Consider the following 12,339-nt stretch of genomic DNA (forward strand, 5'->3'; position numbering starts at 1 on the left):
AAAGTCTTCTGGAGAAACATCTGTGCCGTGTGTTCGTCTGACCGAAGACAGAAAGCTGCAATGTAAGGTTGCAATGAAACTCCATTAGCAAAGGCATTACAGACTCTGTATTGACTTTCATTCATTTCCTCTGGGAAACTCTACATCCACAGAGTACAGACTACCTGACTGTGCAAATTCACACACACACACACACACACACGTATCTCACTCCACAGTTTTTTTTATGTAGAAGATTTAGGTGCACCGTTCATTTTGACACTTGAGGTCAGCTCGAAAAGAGAGATTTGCTTCTGTCTCTTTTCCTCTCCACACAATGAAAGTAATTAATTAAATATGAAAATGAAACTGGAAATAATTAATGAACTAACTCAGGCCTTGATTTACTTACTGTACATCACACTTAATGAGGATAAAACGTGCAGCCGTTCTTTTGTTTTCTAAGTGACTCCTGGAAAAGTCCGATTGAAATGCTGAAATGCTGATGAAAGGCTGCGAGAGATGAAAATTATATATAAAAACCTAAAGTAAAAAGATGTATGTTCTGTTTAGAGTGGACAGTAAACTTTTCACAATCTTTAGCACTATTCTATTCGGACGGGATTAGTTTTATGTGGGGACGTGGAGTAACGCAATTTTACCTCAGGACGTCTGTAATATTAATTGGCCAATTCGCACAGGACAAGACATCTCAGTAAAACTAGCATAAGTGGGAGGGGTAACTCGCTTTACACACCACAGTAACCTCCCCAAACAGACAACATGGCACCTCCATGCTTGCAAAACGGAAATGATGGAATTTTACCGTACATATTTACAGCGGGTCTTTTCGGACGGGATTAGTATTACCTGAGGTCATTTTTCCGGACCTTTTTACAGAAGGTAAAAGTCGGCGTAATCTTTACAGACATTGTCCGTAATGATTACCGAGATGGCACATTCGGACGGGACTAAAATCACAGAGAAGCTCTGGTAATAATTACTTTACCCCCCACGTCCCCACGTAAAACTAATCCCGTCCGAATAGGGCTTTAGGCTTAGAAAGTCTTAATGTCTGATACATTGATACACACACAGCGTTATACAGTGTCTGGTGTTACCCTGACACTGAGTCTGGAGACACAGGGCACATTCCAGGGATACCGTAGATGAGGTGTTAGTGCATCACAGGACATAAATCATCCTACACTGGGTGTATCATCCAATCATCCAACCCTGAAGCACGGGGAGAACATGTGAACCTCCAACCATTAAGGTGCGAGATAGAGCATGTCCACTATAATCATTGATGAAGGATGATTTGTAAAGTGTGTAAAGTTTCTCATTCATTGGAATGTGAATAAGCAACATGCAGGGTTAGGGTTAAGCTGCCTTCACACTGCACACGACAAACGACCGCCGATAAACCGGAGGTCGTGTCCGTTTGTCGCGTGCAGTGTGAAGGCGGCTTTAGGGTTGGGGTTAGGGTTGCTGTTGGGGTTAGGGTTGGGGTTAGGGTTGCGGTTGGGGTTAGGGTTGCTGTTGGAGTTAGGGTTGGGGTTGGGGTTAGGGTTGCTGTTGGAGTTAGGGTTAGGGTTGGGGTTAGGGTTGCTGTTGGAGTTAGGGTTGGGGTTGGGGTTAGGGTTGCTGTTGGAGTTAGGGTTGGGGTTAGGGTTGGGATTAGGGTTGGGGTTGGGGTTAGGGTTAGGGTTGGGGTTAGGGTTGCGGTTGGGGTTGGGGTTAGGGTTGCGGTTGGGGTCATAACTGGCTTTATTTCACTTTGGAAAGAAGGAGATTTTTGAGTTTGAATTCAAGTAGAAGAATATTATGGGTTCAAAATCGTAACATATTACATACAGTAAATACCTCAATCCCACCCCGACTCTCAGAATCCAACACGCCATGATTGTATCGTCTCCACTGTCAGAGATTTACTCATAATCATGATGAATGGTAGAAATTTGTCTTCATATGATAGAAACAGATTTGGCAAAAAATTAAGTGCAAGGTCTCTGGATATATTTGTGAATATCATTACTGTTCCCAGTGTGACTGTCTGACTCAATACATCACAGTAAAGGCGTTAAATGAATCTATTTTCATTTGAATCTAACCTGTATTTTGCACCACGGGGTAGAAATGTAACATACCGAAATGTTTTTTACGGGCAATCATGCAAACGAAGGAAGGAACAAAAACAAATAAATAAATAACACTAACAATGTCAAAGTCTTCGGTTGTTAGTATTTTGTTTAGTTTTTATGTGTATTTCAACACACAAGCCTTTAGTGAACTTCACCTGACGTAAAAGACGTTAGAAAGTACCAAGACAAGCGGAATCTCTGTAACATTACTCACGGTGAATGAACAGTAGATCCTTTACACAACGCTGCAACTTCAGTAAACAAGGTGAGTCGATACACTTGTTAAAGATCGCAGATAATGAAAATATGGGAATATATATTCCTCTCATCAATACTTAATGGATTAGAAAGCCTAAAGATGCCGAGATGTAGGCTCAAAAAGTCTGAAATGTAGAAACAGTATCCTGGATAAATAATTGAGTAAGTATCACTATTGATTCATAATATTACCTTTTTTTTATCATTTTACATTTGCCCCTACATTTCTAATCTCAAAATGGCATCGAAAATAATGAAATAAATAATGACACGGGCTAAAATCCTAGACTCTGAGGTCACGACAATGACAAGCTTCTTAATGGATGATTGATTATTTCTTTTATTAATCTTCAGGTTACATCGGATTATATTCTGTTCCTTCTGCCTAAAAGCCATTTGTTAAAGTCATCATGTAAATCTACATTTAATATTTACTTAGACTAAATGTTAGACTTTTGACCCTTTAACATACTTTTTAGGCAATAATCTTATCATTAGAAATACTACAGAATAATGTCTAAAATGCCAAGACACATTTTAATGGTAGTTTAACATCTTTCATCGATGTGTTTCCAAATCTCCCACTCAGCCATATGCAGACTACAAACACGTTGCTATATGTTCAGCTTTTTTCATTGGCTCGTGGTAACAGAGTGATATTAAGTTTCACTGATAATAATATGCAGAGCAGACGGTAAACAAACAAGTCTATAAGCGCACAACAGCACTTGCGTAGGGGTACTGAGACTGTCAGGAAGTTTACCCTGAGAGTGAGAGAGAGAGAGAGAAAGAGAGAGGGAGAGCAGGGGGGAGAGAGGGGGGAGAGGGAGAGAGAGAAACTTGAAAGTGAAAATTTATATACAGCGCACTGTTATACTTCTGGCATAAAGTTTCTGCCCTTTTTGCCTGTGTCAGAGGAATAAAAAATAAAAACTATACATACAGACAAACTCTCCCTCTTTCTCTCTCTCTAGCTCACTATCTCTCTCCCTCTCTCCCTCTCTCTCTCATACTCTCTCTCTCTCTCTCTCTCTCTCTCTCTCTCTCACACACACTCTCTCTCTCTAGCTTCCTCTCTCTCTCACTCTCTCTCTCTCTTTCACTAGCTCCCACACTCCCCCATCTCTCTCTCTCTCTCTCTCTCTCTCTCTCTCTCTCTCTCTCTCTCTCTCTCTTTCACTAGCTCTCTCTCTCTCTTTCTCTCTCTCTCTCTCTCTCTCTCTCTCTCTCTCTCTCTCTCTTCTCTGCATCTATCTGCACTTCCATGACACTTCATGCACAGACTAAACAGTTATGTATAATAATCCTCGTGTTTTCTCATCAATCCAAAACCTTCCACTTTGCTCCCAGCGACCGAAGAACAGTGAAGTACTGAAGATAAATATTTTAAGATATAATAGGGACAAAAATATTTTGCAGTTTGAAAGGTATGAAATACTGTTGAGGCTTAAAACTTGTATGCTTTAATGCTTTAATCTAAAGAATTAAAGCTATATCTATGATCCGGGGTAATTCGGACATCCCAACACTGTTAACCTTCAGTGTTTAGATCATCATGCATGTAGTATGTTTCCTTTTATTTCATCTCCAAGATGAAACTTAATCTTCATTGGGGGAAATAAAATTAATTATTATTTGATTGATTTATTTGTTTATTTATTTCTTTGAGTGGGTTATTAGCAATCCACTAGTAATGCATGCAAATTTATTTGTTTGTTTGTTTGTTGTTTGTTTGTTTTGCCTCTTGGCTTATTTATTAAACACGTCTGTTTATATTGTTCCTTTCATCAGATAAAAGGGTGGTCTTTAACTTGATGTGTTTTTTCTCGCTCTTTGAAGTGGCATGTCTTTGATCATCTCTTTGCTGTGCGTCTAGTTTATGCCGTATTCATATTTGATTGCATTCATTAAAGAAAAAAATATCAGCTTCTTCAGATTGACTCCAAACAACCTCCTCATTAATAAAAATGTCTCCAGATACAAATAGTTTGAGTAAATAATTCACAGAATTGTATTTCTTTGTCACATGACCCTCCACATTGGTGCTTAACGATTCTTTTAAAAGTTGAATTTTAAGGAATTTAAAATTTAAGAATTGTAAGTATTTCTACTTTTTTCCCCCCTAGCCTGCTAGGTGTAATATATTCACAGAGAAAAAAAATTGTGCTCTATAAGATGCCCCGAGTGCTCGTTCATAACCGACAACAATTTATAGAAACAAACACTGAAAGCCTGTAAACTTATGAGACTTGAAATTGTCCTCTAAATGGATTTCTAGTCAACATCAGTTTACAAAGGGTTAAGACGTCGTATGGACTCTATGTGAGGTGGGAGAGTGTGAGACAGACACTGATCCTGTAAACGTTCAGTAAGCTGGAGAGATCAGACCTGCATTAATGAGTGAGTACGGTATACTCTACGTGAGTAGATTGGACACTGATATCCTCCATATAATGACACACAACAAGCCTCATTTATCAGTCTGTAATAAAGTTGTGTAAATGTTTGTGAGTCTGAACCATTATTTTTTCTGCTGGATTTATAAAAGTTGATTTTTAGTGGTTAGCACGTTCGCCTCACACCTCCAGGGTTGGGGGTTCGATTCCCACCTCCACCTTGTGTGTGTGGAGTTTGCATGTTCTCCCCGTGCCTCGGGGGTTTCCTCCGGGTACTCCGGTTTCCTCCCCCCGGTCCAAAGACATGCATGGTAGGTTGATTGGCATCTCTGGAAAATTGTCCATAGTGTGTGAGTGTGTGAGTGAATGAGAGTGTGTGTGTGTGCCCTGTGATGGGTTGGCACTCCGCCCAGGGTGTATCCTGCTTCGATGCCCGATGATGATCAACAAATGTGAGGAAGTGAAAGTCAAAATTTCAGCTGCAACAGGCCTCATGTAGGAAATAGGGCGATCGTTCGACCAGCTGGACGAACCTGCTGACTCTGAGATTGGGGATCTAGTAGAAATAGAGGAACTAAGGCTTAAAATATGCATGTGCAAGCCGTCTGGAAAGTGTTAGACTGAGAGCATAACAAAGTTTATAAGTTTAGTAAGCGGAGTTAACATAGAAACTCCACTTATATACAGTACAAAGCAACATTATAAACAGCAAGGGCTCAGCAAATCTAGCAAAACAACTTAACCAATGTAAAGTAAGAACTTTTATCATAATCCAAACTCATAAAGATAACATATAATCATATAATCGGTAGGAAATTATATGCAGTGGAAAGTAGCAAGAAAAGAAATGAGGAAACGTACTCGTCGTAGCTGAAAAGAGGATTAATCCACCAGACATCTGTCATGAAAGACTGAGTGACGAATGTGTTTTGAGCATATTTTTTTTTAATATCAATGAAGAAGTAGGTCGAAAACAACAGGTAATTAAAAGTGTAGGAGAATCCATACAGTTTATGGGCATATCAGTAAAGGGCAGACACCCTGTTTTAAGGTGAAGGGGAAGTCAGAGAAGGTCATTTAGGAGGCATAGGAGGTCATTCTGTTAAATAAGGGGGATTTAGAAAGGTATATATATAGATTGAGTAGATTTTCTGCGGAGAGTTAGAACGAAACTTTTTGAACTAGGTACAACTTTTTGGGTTACAGGTCTTCTGGGGTTTTCATTTGATTGCTTTTGACTTATAGATTTCTCCTTGAGCTCAATGGAGGTGTTGACTTATTGACTGCAATAAAGAAGTTTGCTCATTCTCATCCAGGTCTGGAGAGTCTTCTCATTGTTTTATGTGTATCAATTATAGTGTTATCAGTAAAGTTGAGTTGAAATAGTTCATATTCGGCTAAAAATCTAAGAGTGCGGTTCACCCTGCGATATGTCCACTTGGAGGCGGCGTCTCTGAGTTCCGACACTCCCCGTGACCCGTGAAGTTCGGATAAGCGGTAGAAAATGAATGAATGAATGAATGAATGAATGAATGAATGAATGAATGATTGTCTTTGTACTCAGTTACTTATGTTGATCTCCATTATAGGGAAAAGCAGGTTCCAGACACACCTATAGTACAAAACTCCATGAATGGTCAGAAGGCAGAAAGTGAAAATGATTTAACTCACTTCTACTATATATAACAATAAAAACTATTTCTCAGAGTAAAAACACATGAAAAGGAAAATCTTAAGACAAATGACTAAAAATGGAAATGAAATGTGACTTGAAAATGGTTGTGGAAATATCATGACGTGTGAATTAAAACAGGAGAGGAGAATTAAAAGGTCCAGAGTGTGGCCAGGTGATAACATGCTTGAAGTGTTGCTCGGCATTAAAATAATTAGTTTATAAGCCAGCTTTCATCCTTCAAAACATAAAAATCAAACCATTCTTTAAACCTAAGCATAAAGAGTGTTAAACCTGTAGCTGAGACATTTGTTTACAGCTTATCCAAGTGCACAGACAGACTGAAGCCTCTCTATCTGTACAGCAGCGATTCTTTTGTTATTAACGAATGATTCGTTTCATTTGTCTTAATTTATGACTCTCTGTCTCTTTGTATTTTTCACATGCCATAATTGATGCTTATAATCTAAAACACTTGGGATTACTCCATATTCATAAAGATACTCTTAGTCCCAGGCTTATTGAATAAACAGGAGGATGTGTTCCAGTGCTCCAAAGCACTTGTATAAGTCGCTCCGGATGAAAGCGTCTTCTAAATGCTGTTCCATACATAAAAAAAGGTCCAGGCGTTCAAGCTGAGATTTACATTTAAGCAGATTTCCTCATGCTAAGGAGAATGAGCAGGATTAAAAATGTTTCCAAAATTAGGGGATTTTCATGAATACCAAATTTTGTATGTAAATTTTCTTGTGCATGTCTTGTGAATAAATCCATTTGTCTTCAGCTTGATAAATGAGGCCAAATGTCAGTTTTCAGCCTAATTTAGACAGATGTCCAGATCCTGGCAAATACTGTCACCATCCTGTCAGTTTCTCCCCCGAGGGAAAGCTATTATCATATTTAAATGAATAATACTGTCCCGAGACGACATATTGCAAGGCAATGCAATATTTAGATGTCTGATGATAAAAGGGTTGGGGGTTCAATTCCTGCCTCCGCCTTGTGTGTGTGGAGTTTGCATGTTCTCCCCGTGCCTCGGGGGTTTCCTCCAGGTACTCCGGTTTCCTCCCCCGGTCCAAAGACATGCATGGTAGGTTGATTGGCATCTCTGGAAAATTATCCGTAGTGTGTGAGTGTGTGAGTGAATGAGAGTGTGTGTGTTCCCTGTGATGGGTTGGCACTCCGTCCAGGGTGTATCCTGCCTCGATGCCCGATGATGCCTGAGATAGGCACAGGCTCAGCGTGACCCGAGAAGTTCGGACAAGCGGTAGAGAATGAATGAATGAATGAATGAATGAATGAATGAATGAATGAATGTTCATATAGTAGCAGCATATAAAATGCAGATAAAATGCAGTATATAAGAGTACCAGAAGGATGGTATGGTGGTGCACCTGGTGGAGCTGCTACTTCACTCTAAAGTGTTCCCTGGTTGAACCCGATGCTCAGATTATTGACTTATTATTGTACATTCTCCACATGTCTGGGTAGTTTTTCTCCTGGGGATGTGCAGGTAGATGCACTGGCTATACTTGATTGCCTTTAGATGTGAATATTTGTGCATGGGATCTTGCTCTTTGGACTGTTTTTTGTCCATGATGGATTCCTGAAATAGAATCTGGATCAACAGCAACAATGACCAAGAAGAAGGACTTAATGAAGATGAATGATCATGTGCAACTGAGTACAAAATATGAGGAGAAGCTAAACATGAACTGATGTTTACCTGAAAATCCAAATGTTTTTTGCACTTTAAAATTTGGTGGTTATTTTATTTAGGTTGATGTCCTTGACTGTTCACAAGCTGTCCTATGACTCCATTCAAGATACCATCCAAATCTATAGCCCTATTCAGATGGGAGTAAATTTATATTAGGTCTTGTAAAATAGATCATCTCCTTTTTACAGGTGCTACTCGCGCGTGCGCGCACAGGGCATAGAGAGAGAGAGGGAGAGAGAGAGAGAGAGAGAGAGAGAGAGAGAGAGAGAGAGAGAGAGAGAATCAATGGACGCGCCTCTCTCTCTCTCTCTCTCTCTCTCTCTCTCTCTCTCTCTCTCTCTCTCTCTCTCTGCGTGTATATATCAGAGTGAGTGTGCGTGCGTGCGCCCGCGCGTGTGTATGCGCGTGTGCGGTAGGAGAGCGAAAGTAGCACGAGCAGAGAAACTTGGGAATCTTTAAGCTATTTTCACTAGAGGCTGCAGCTGGACCTGGACCTGGACCTGGAGTTAGACCTGGAGCTGGCGAGGTGTTCTGGAAAGAAGCGTTGAGCTGTAACGAGGACTAACCTGCTCTTTCTAAACGATGGGATTCCTCAGCGCCATCGGCGTGGTCTTCATCATCATCATCACCCTCAGTGTTTTTACTCCTGCTTTGGGTGCAAGCAGCTGTGAGTCTATTTCTGTCAAGAGTTTTCTATACAATCCTGAGTATTATACCATGAATATCACGAGCCATTCGTTCCCTTTCACACACAGTGCTCACTGACGTCCATCCAGATTCCGCGCGACGTATTTAGGATTAAAAAATATATATAAATCTGTTCGCTATTGAGTTAGAAATGAAGTGACTTTAGTTAGCATTGAACACTGATGCGTTTACTACTTATATAGATTATACGAGTTTATTGGGAGAAATTTAAAAATAAAATAAAATAAATAAATAAATAAAAGACTGAGGTTATTTGTTTTTAATGAACAAATGTATTTAAGTTGTATGTAATTTATTGTATTTAAGTTTAATTGCGCTCCAAATCTGTTTGTTTGTTTGTTTGTTTATTTGTTTGTTTGTTTTCAAATTCGGCATTTTTAATCCTATATTGTAATCTTATTAGGAAAAGTCATCTGAGAGCCTCTAAGTGTATTTCGACCAGGTTTGTGACTAATCCCTTCTAAGAGTCGAATGTTTTATAGCCCATATTCTCTCCTGAGCTCATACAGTAGTTTGACTGTAAAGACATTTTCACATAAACCTTCATCTTCTGTACCTGAGGACCGGACTGTTTACTCATCAAATGCGATAGTGTCAGTTTATTGTATGGTAATATTTCAGTAAGCCACCAGTTATATGAATGTTGAATGTATAATCTTTCCTCAGGAAAACTGCCCACTTAGATAATTAATGTGGAGAAGGAAAGAGGAAATAATGGTGAGCGGAAATAATGGCATCGTCCAACGTGTTTTAAGCGCTGATAGTAAATGCATGAGGTAAACAGAATAGATCTTTATCTTTTTATTTTTTTATTTTTATTTTTTTATCTCTGTCTCACTCACTGAGTGATCACTGACATTCATGCGAACATTTATGATGTCATATAATCTCATCTGTGTACACGACAGCGCGGGAAAACGCTGGCAAAGCCGTGCGCCTGCAGCAGTAAATGGTTAGGAGCCCTGGCTGAAATGAATCATTGGATCGGGTTTAAGTTCTATCGGAAGTTCGTGCGTACGCGTGTGATGTACGAACGTATTCTTCTCTCTCCCTCTCTCTCTCTCTCTCTCTCTCTCTCTCTCTGTCTCTCTCTCTCTCTCTCTCACACACACACACACACACACACACACACACACACACACACACACACACACACACACACACACACACACACACTCTCTCACTCTCTCTCTCTGTCTCTCTCTCACTTTCTCTCTGTCTCTGTCTTTCTCTCTCTCTCTCTCTCTCTCTCTCTCTCTCTCTCTCTCTCTCTCTCTCTCTCTCTCTCTCTGTGTGTGTGTGTTTGCCAGGCTGAGAGTTGTGTTGTTGTTTTTTCACCAAATTTAACAGCTTAGTAATTAGCTGACAAGTTGAATGAAGTGAATAAGCAAATGATAAAATGGTATTTTATTCCCACATAATTGCCGGACAGATTATACTGTACCTCTATATCCGATACCTTTAACAATAGCATTTACTATATAGGTATTTCCACAAATCTATTCAGGACCTCAAACCAGATGCTATAGAGATGCCTCGTACTGTTTATCTTGTCTTGGAGTTTTTAGGAGTAACCAGGTCTCGATAAGTGAGTAATTCTACAGTAATATAAATACGAAAGTGAATGTGTGAGCCATATGAAGCAAACAGTGATGCTGACAGTCAGAAGAATAAGATTAAAACCAATTAGTTTTGACTAATGACAACATGAACAAGGGGCACTTGCAGTTATTAGGCCTACACCGGGTTCCTTGCTTTTATATATTTGAGTGTTATATATGTGTTACAGTGTAGACCATTAAATGATTACGTTTTAGACAACATAGCTGATCTTTTCATTATTTATCTACCATTGTACATTTAAATGTGCCCAACTTTGATAGACATAAAAGCTGGACTGCAGAGATATTATGTGATTATGATCATTGTAGTCTGACTTTGAATCCTCCACCATCTGTGTGAGACCTGTAACAAGCCATGGAATCCACAGTCAGTTTCTACATCTTAAAGGAAGGTGAGTGGTCATGGCTGTGATCACAACAGTCTGTGAAGCTTTCCTTGTGACTACAGGGTTCAGCACCATGGAGAGCAACAGATTTCTCTCAGCATCCCATTTTTGTTTTACGGTTTCAGAATTTAAGGCTTATTCAGAATGAAATATGTTCAGTGGTCTGTCGCACAGATAGTGGTTTGTTTTCTGGGCTTCCTGATGTTTGGGTATGTGTTGAAAATTACAGATTATATACAGCTGAGGCTAAATGTTTACATGTAACTCAGCTGAAGACATTCAAAACTGTATTAATTGCTTTATAGTAGTGTTTAACTTTATTTGTAAATGTACATGTAAATAAGCTCTGGAAGGCAGGAAACTAACAAAATACACAACTGAGAAGTGACTGAATCCTGCTCTGGAATTGTCTGTCATAAATGATTTACTGTGGTGGTGCTTGTGGTGAGTACATCTGTTAACAATTTTCTGCTTTTCATTAAACATTTTTCAGCTTGAAATGTTGAAACATACTACGTATGTAAATTGAATGCTAATAACTCAGTTTAAGTCCATTTTTAATTCCAGGTTAAGCACAACAAAATATGTGAAAGATCAGAGGAACTGAAAACATATGCTAAGCATTGTATGTTCGTATTCCTCTGTTTCCAGCTCTACAGGAAGCTGTATAATTTAGCTAAGCCGCACAATTTTAGACAGCAGCTCTATATTTTCACGAGTGTCTCCTGAGATACCTGAGCTGTCTTCATCTATAATTACAGCTTTGCCTCAAACAAGTCCTGGCAAAGATCTTGAGCCCAAGACAATCAACCACTATGGAAATGAACCAAGATCAGAAGTACTTTACAGGATAGATTATTCAAAATAAAATAATCTGATTCCTCTAGCCCAAATTGTTTGTCTGCAGAGGGAAAAGTATTAAATCGATTAAATATGAAAGAAGTGATGTACAAATGCAGTTAAATATTTAATTTTCCATGGAACATATCAAACATATCTTTTTTCTTTAAGTTTTTTACAGTGCAATTGAAATATTCACAAAGAAGAGATAAAGCGAAGGTATATTGAACATAGTTACATAGAACACAATTGAGCATAGTCTGTGATCAAGTGGCAGATTGAGATTCCTTTGGATGTTCAGGAGTATTTCCCATTTGCTTATTTCCTTGCTGAGTAACAATAGCAAAGCTGTCATGTCCCATGACTCCACAAGTGCAACCTGTAAAATGGACTGTACATCAATGCTTGTCTTCTTGCCTTTCACACGAACTGCAATAACAGACAACATTAATTACAAGTGTTGATACAGCTCTTTATTGGATTTTAAAGTGATACAATTATCATTTAATTTCACCACATGTTCTGGTATGAAGGAAGGTTCTGGCAAAAAAAAAAAATCTGGCAGAGCTTCAGCAGAGATGTCACAGCTTCAAAAATATCTGCAAGTGACACTC

The 12,339-nt window shown here is 39.1% G+C and overlaps 1 protein-coding gene across 2 annotated transcripts in view; it reads left to right on the forward strand.

Annotated features, from left to right (window-relative positions):
• Nucleotides 1–8,534: 8,534 nt before the first annotated feature.
• Nucleotides 8,535–12,339, forward strand: part of cntnap5l (contactin associated protein family member 5 like) — a 100,874-nt gene continuing 97,069 nt past the window's right edge. For both annotated transcript variants that reach the window (XR_003444511.2, XM_027171415.2), the window contains exon 1: nt 8,535–8,836. Coding sequence is in view for 1 of the 2 variants with exons in the window: in XM_027171415.2 (XP_027027216.2) it covers nt 8,752–8,836 (85 nt within the window). In the remaining variant the exon portion in view is untranslated. The remainder of the gene's footprint in view (nt 8,837–12,339) is intronic.

This window comes from Tachysurus fulvidraco, chromosome 2 (assembly GCF_022655615.1).
Source record: "Tachysurus fulvidraco isolate hzauxx_2018 chromosome 2, HZAU_PFXX_2.0, whole genome shotgun sequence".
NCBI lineage: Eukaryota > Metazoa > Chordata > Actinopteri > Siluriformes > Bagridae > Tachysurus > Tachysurus fulvidraco.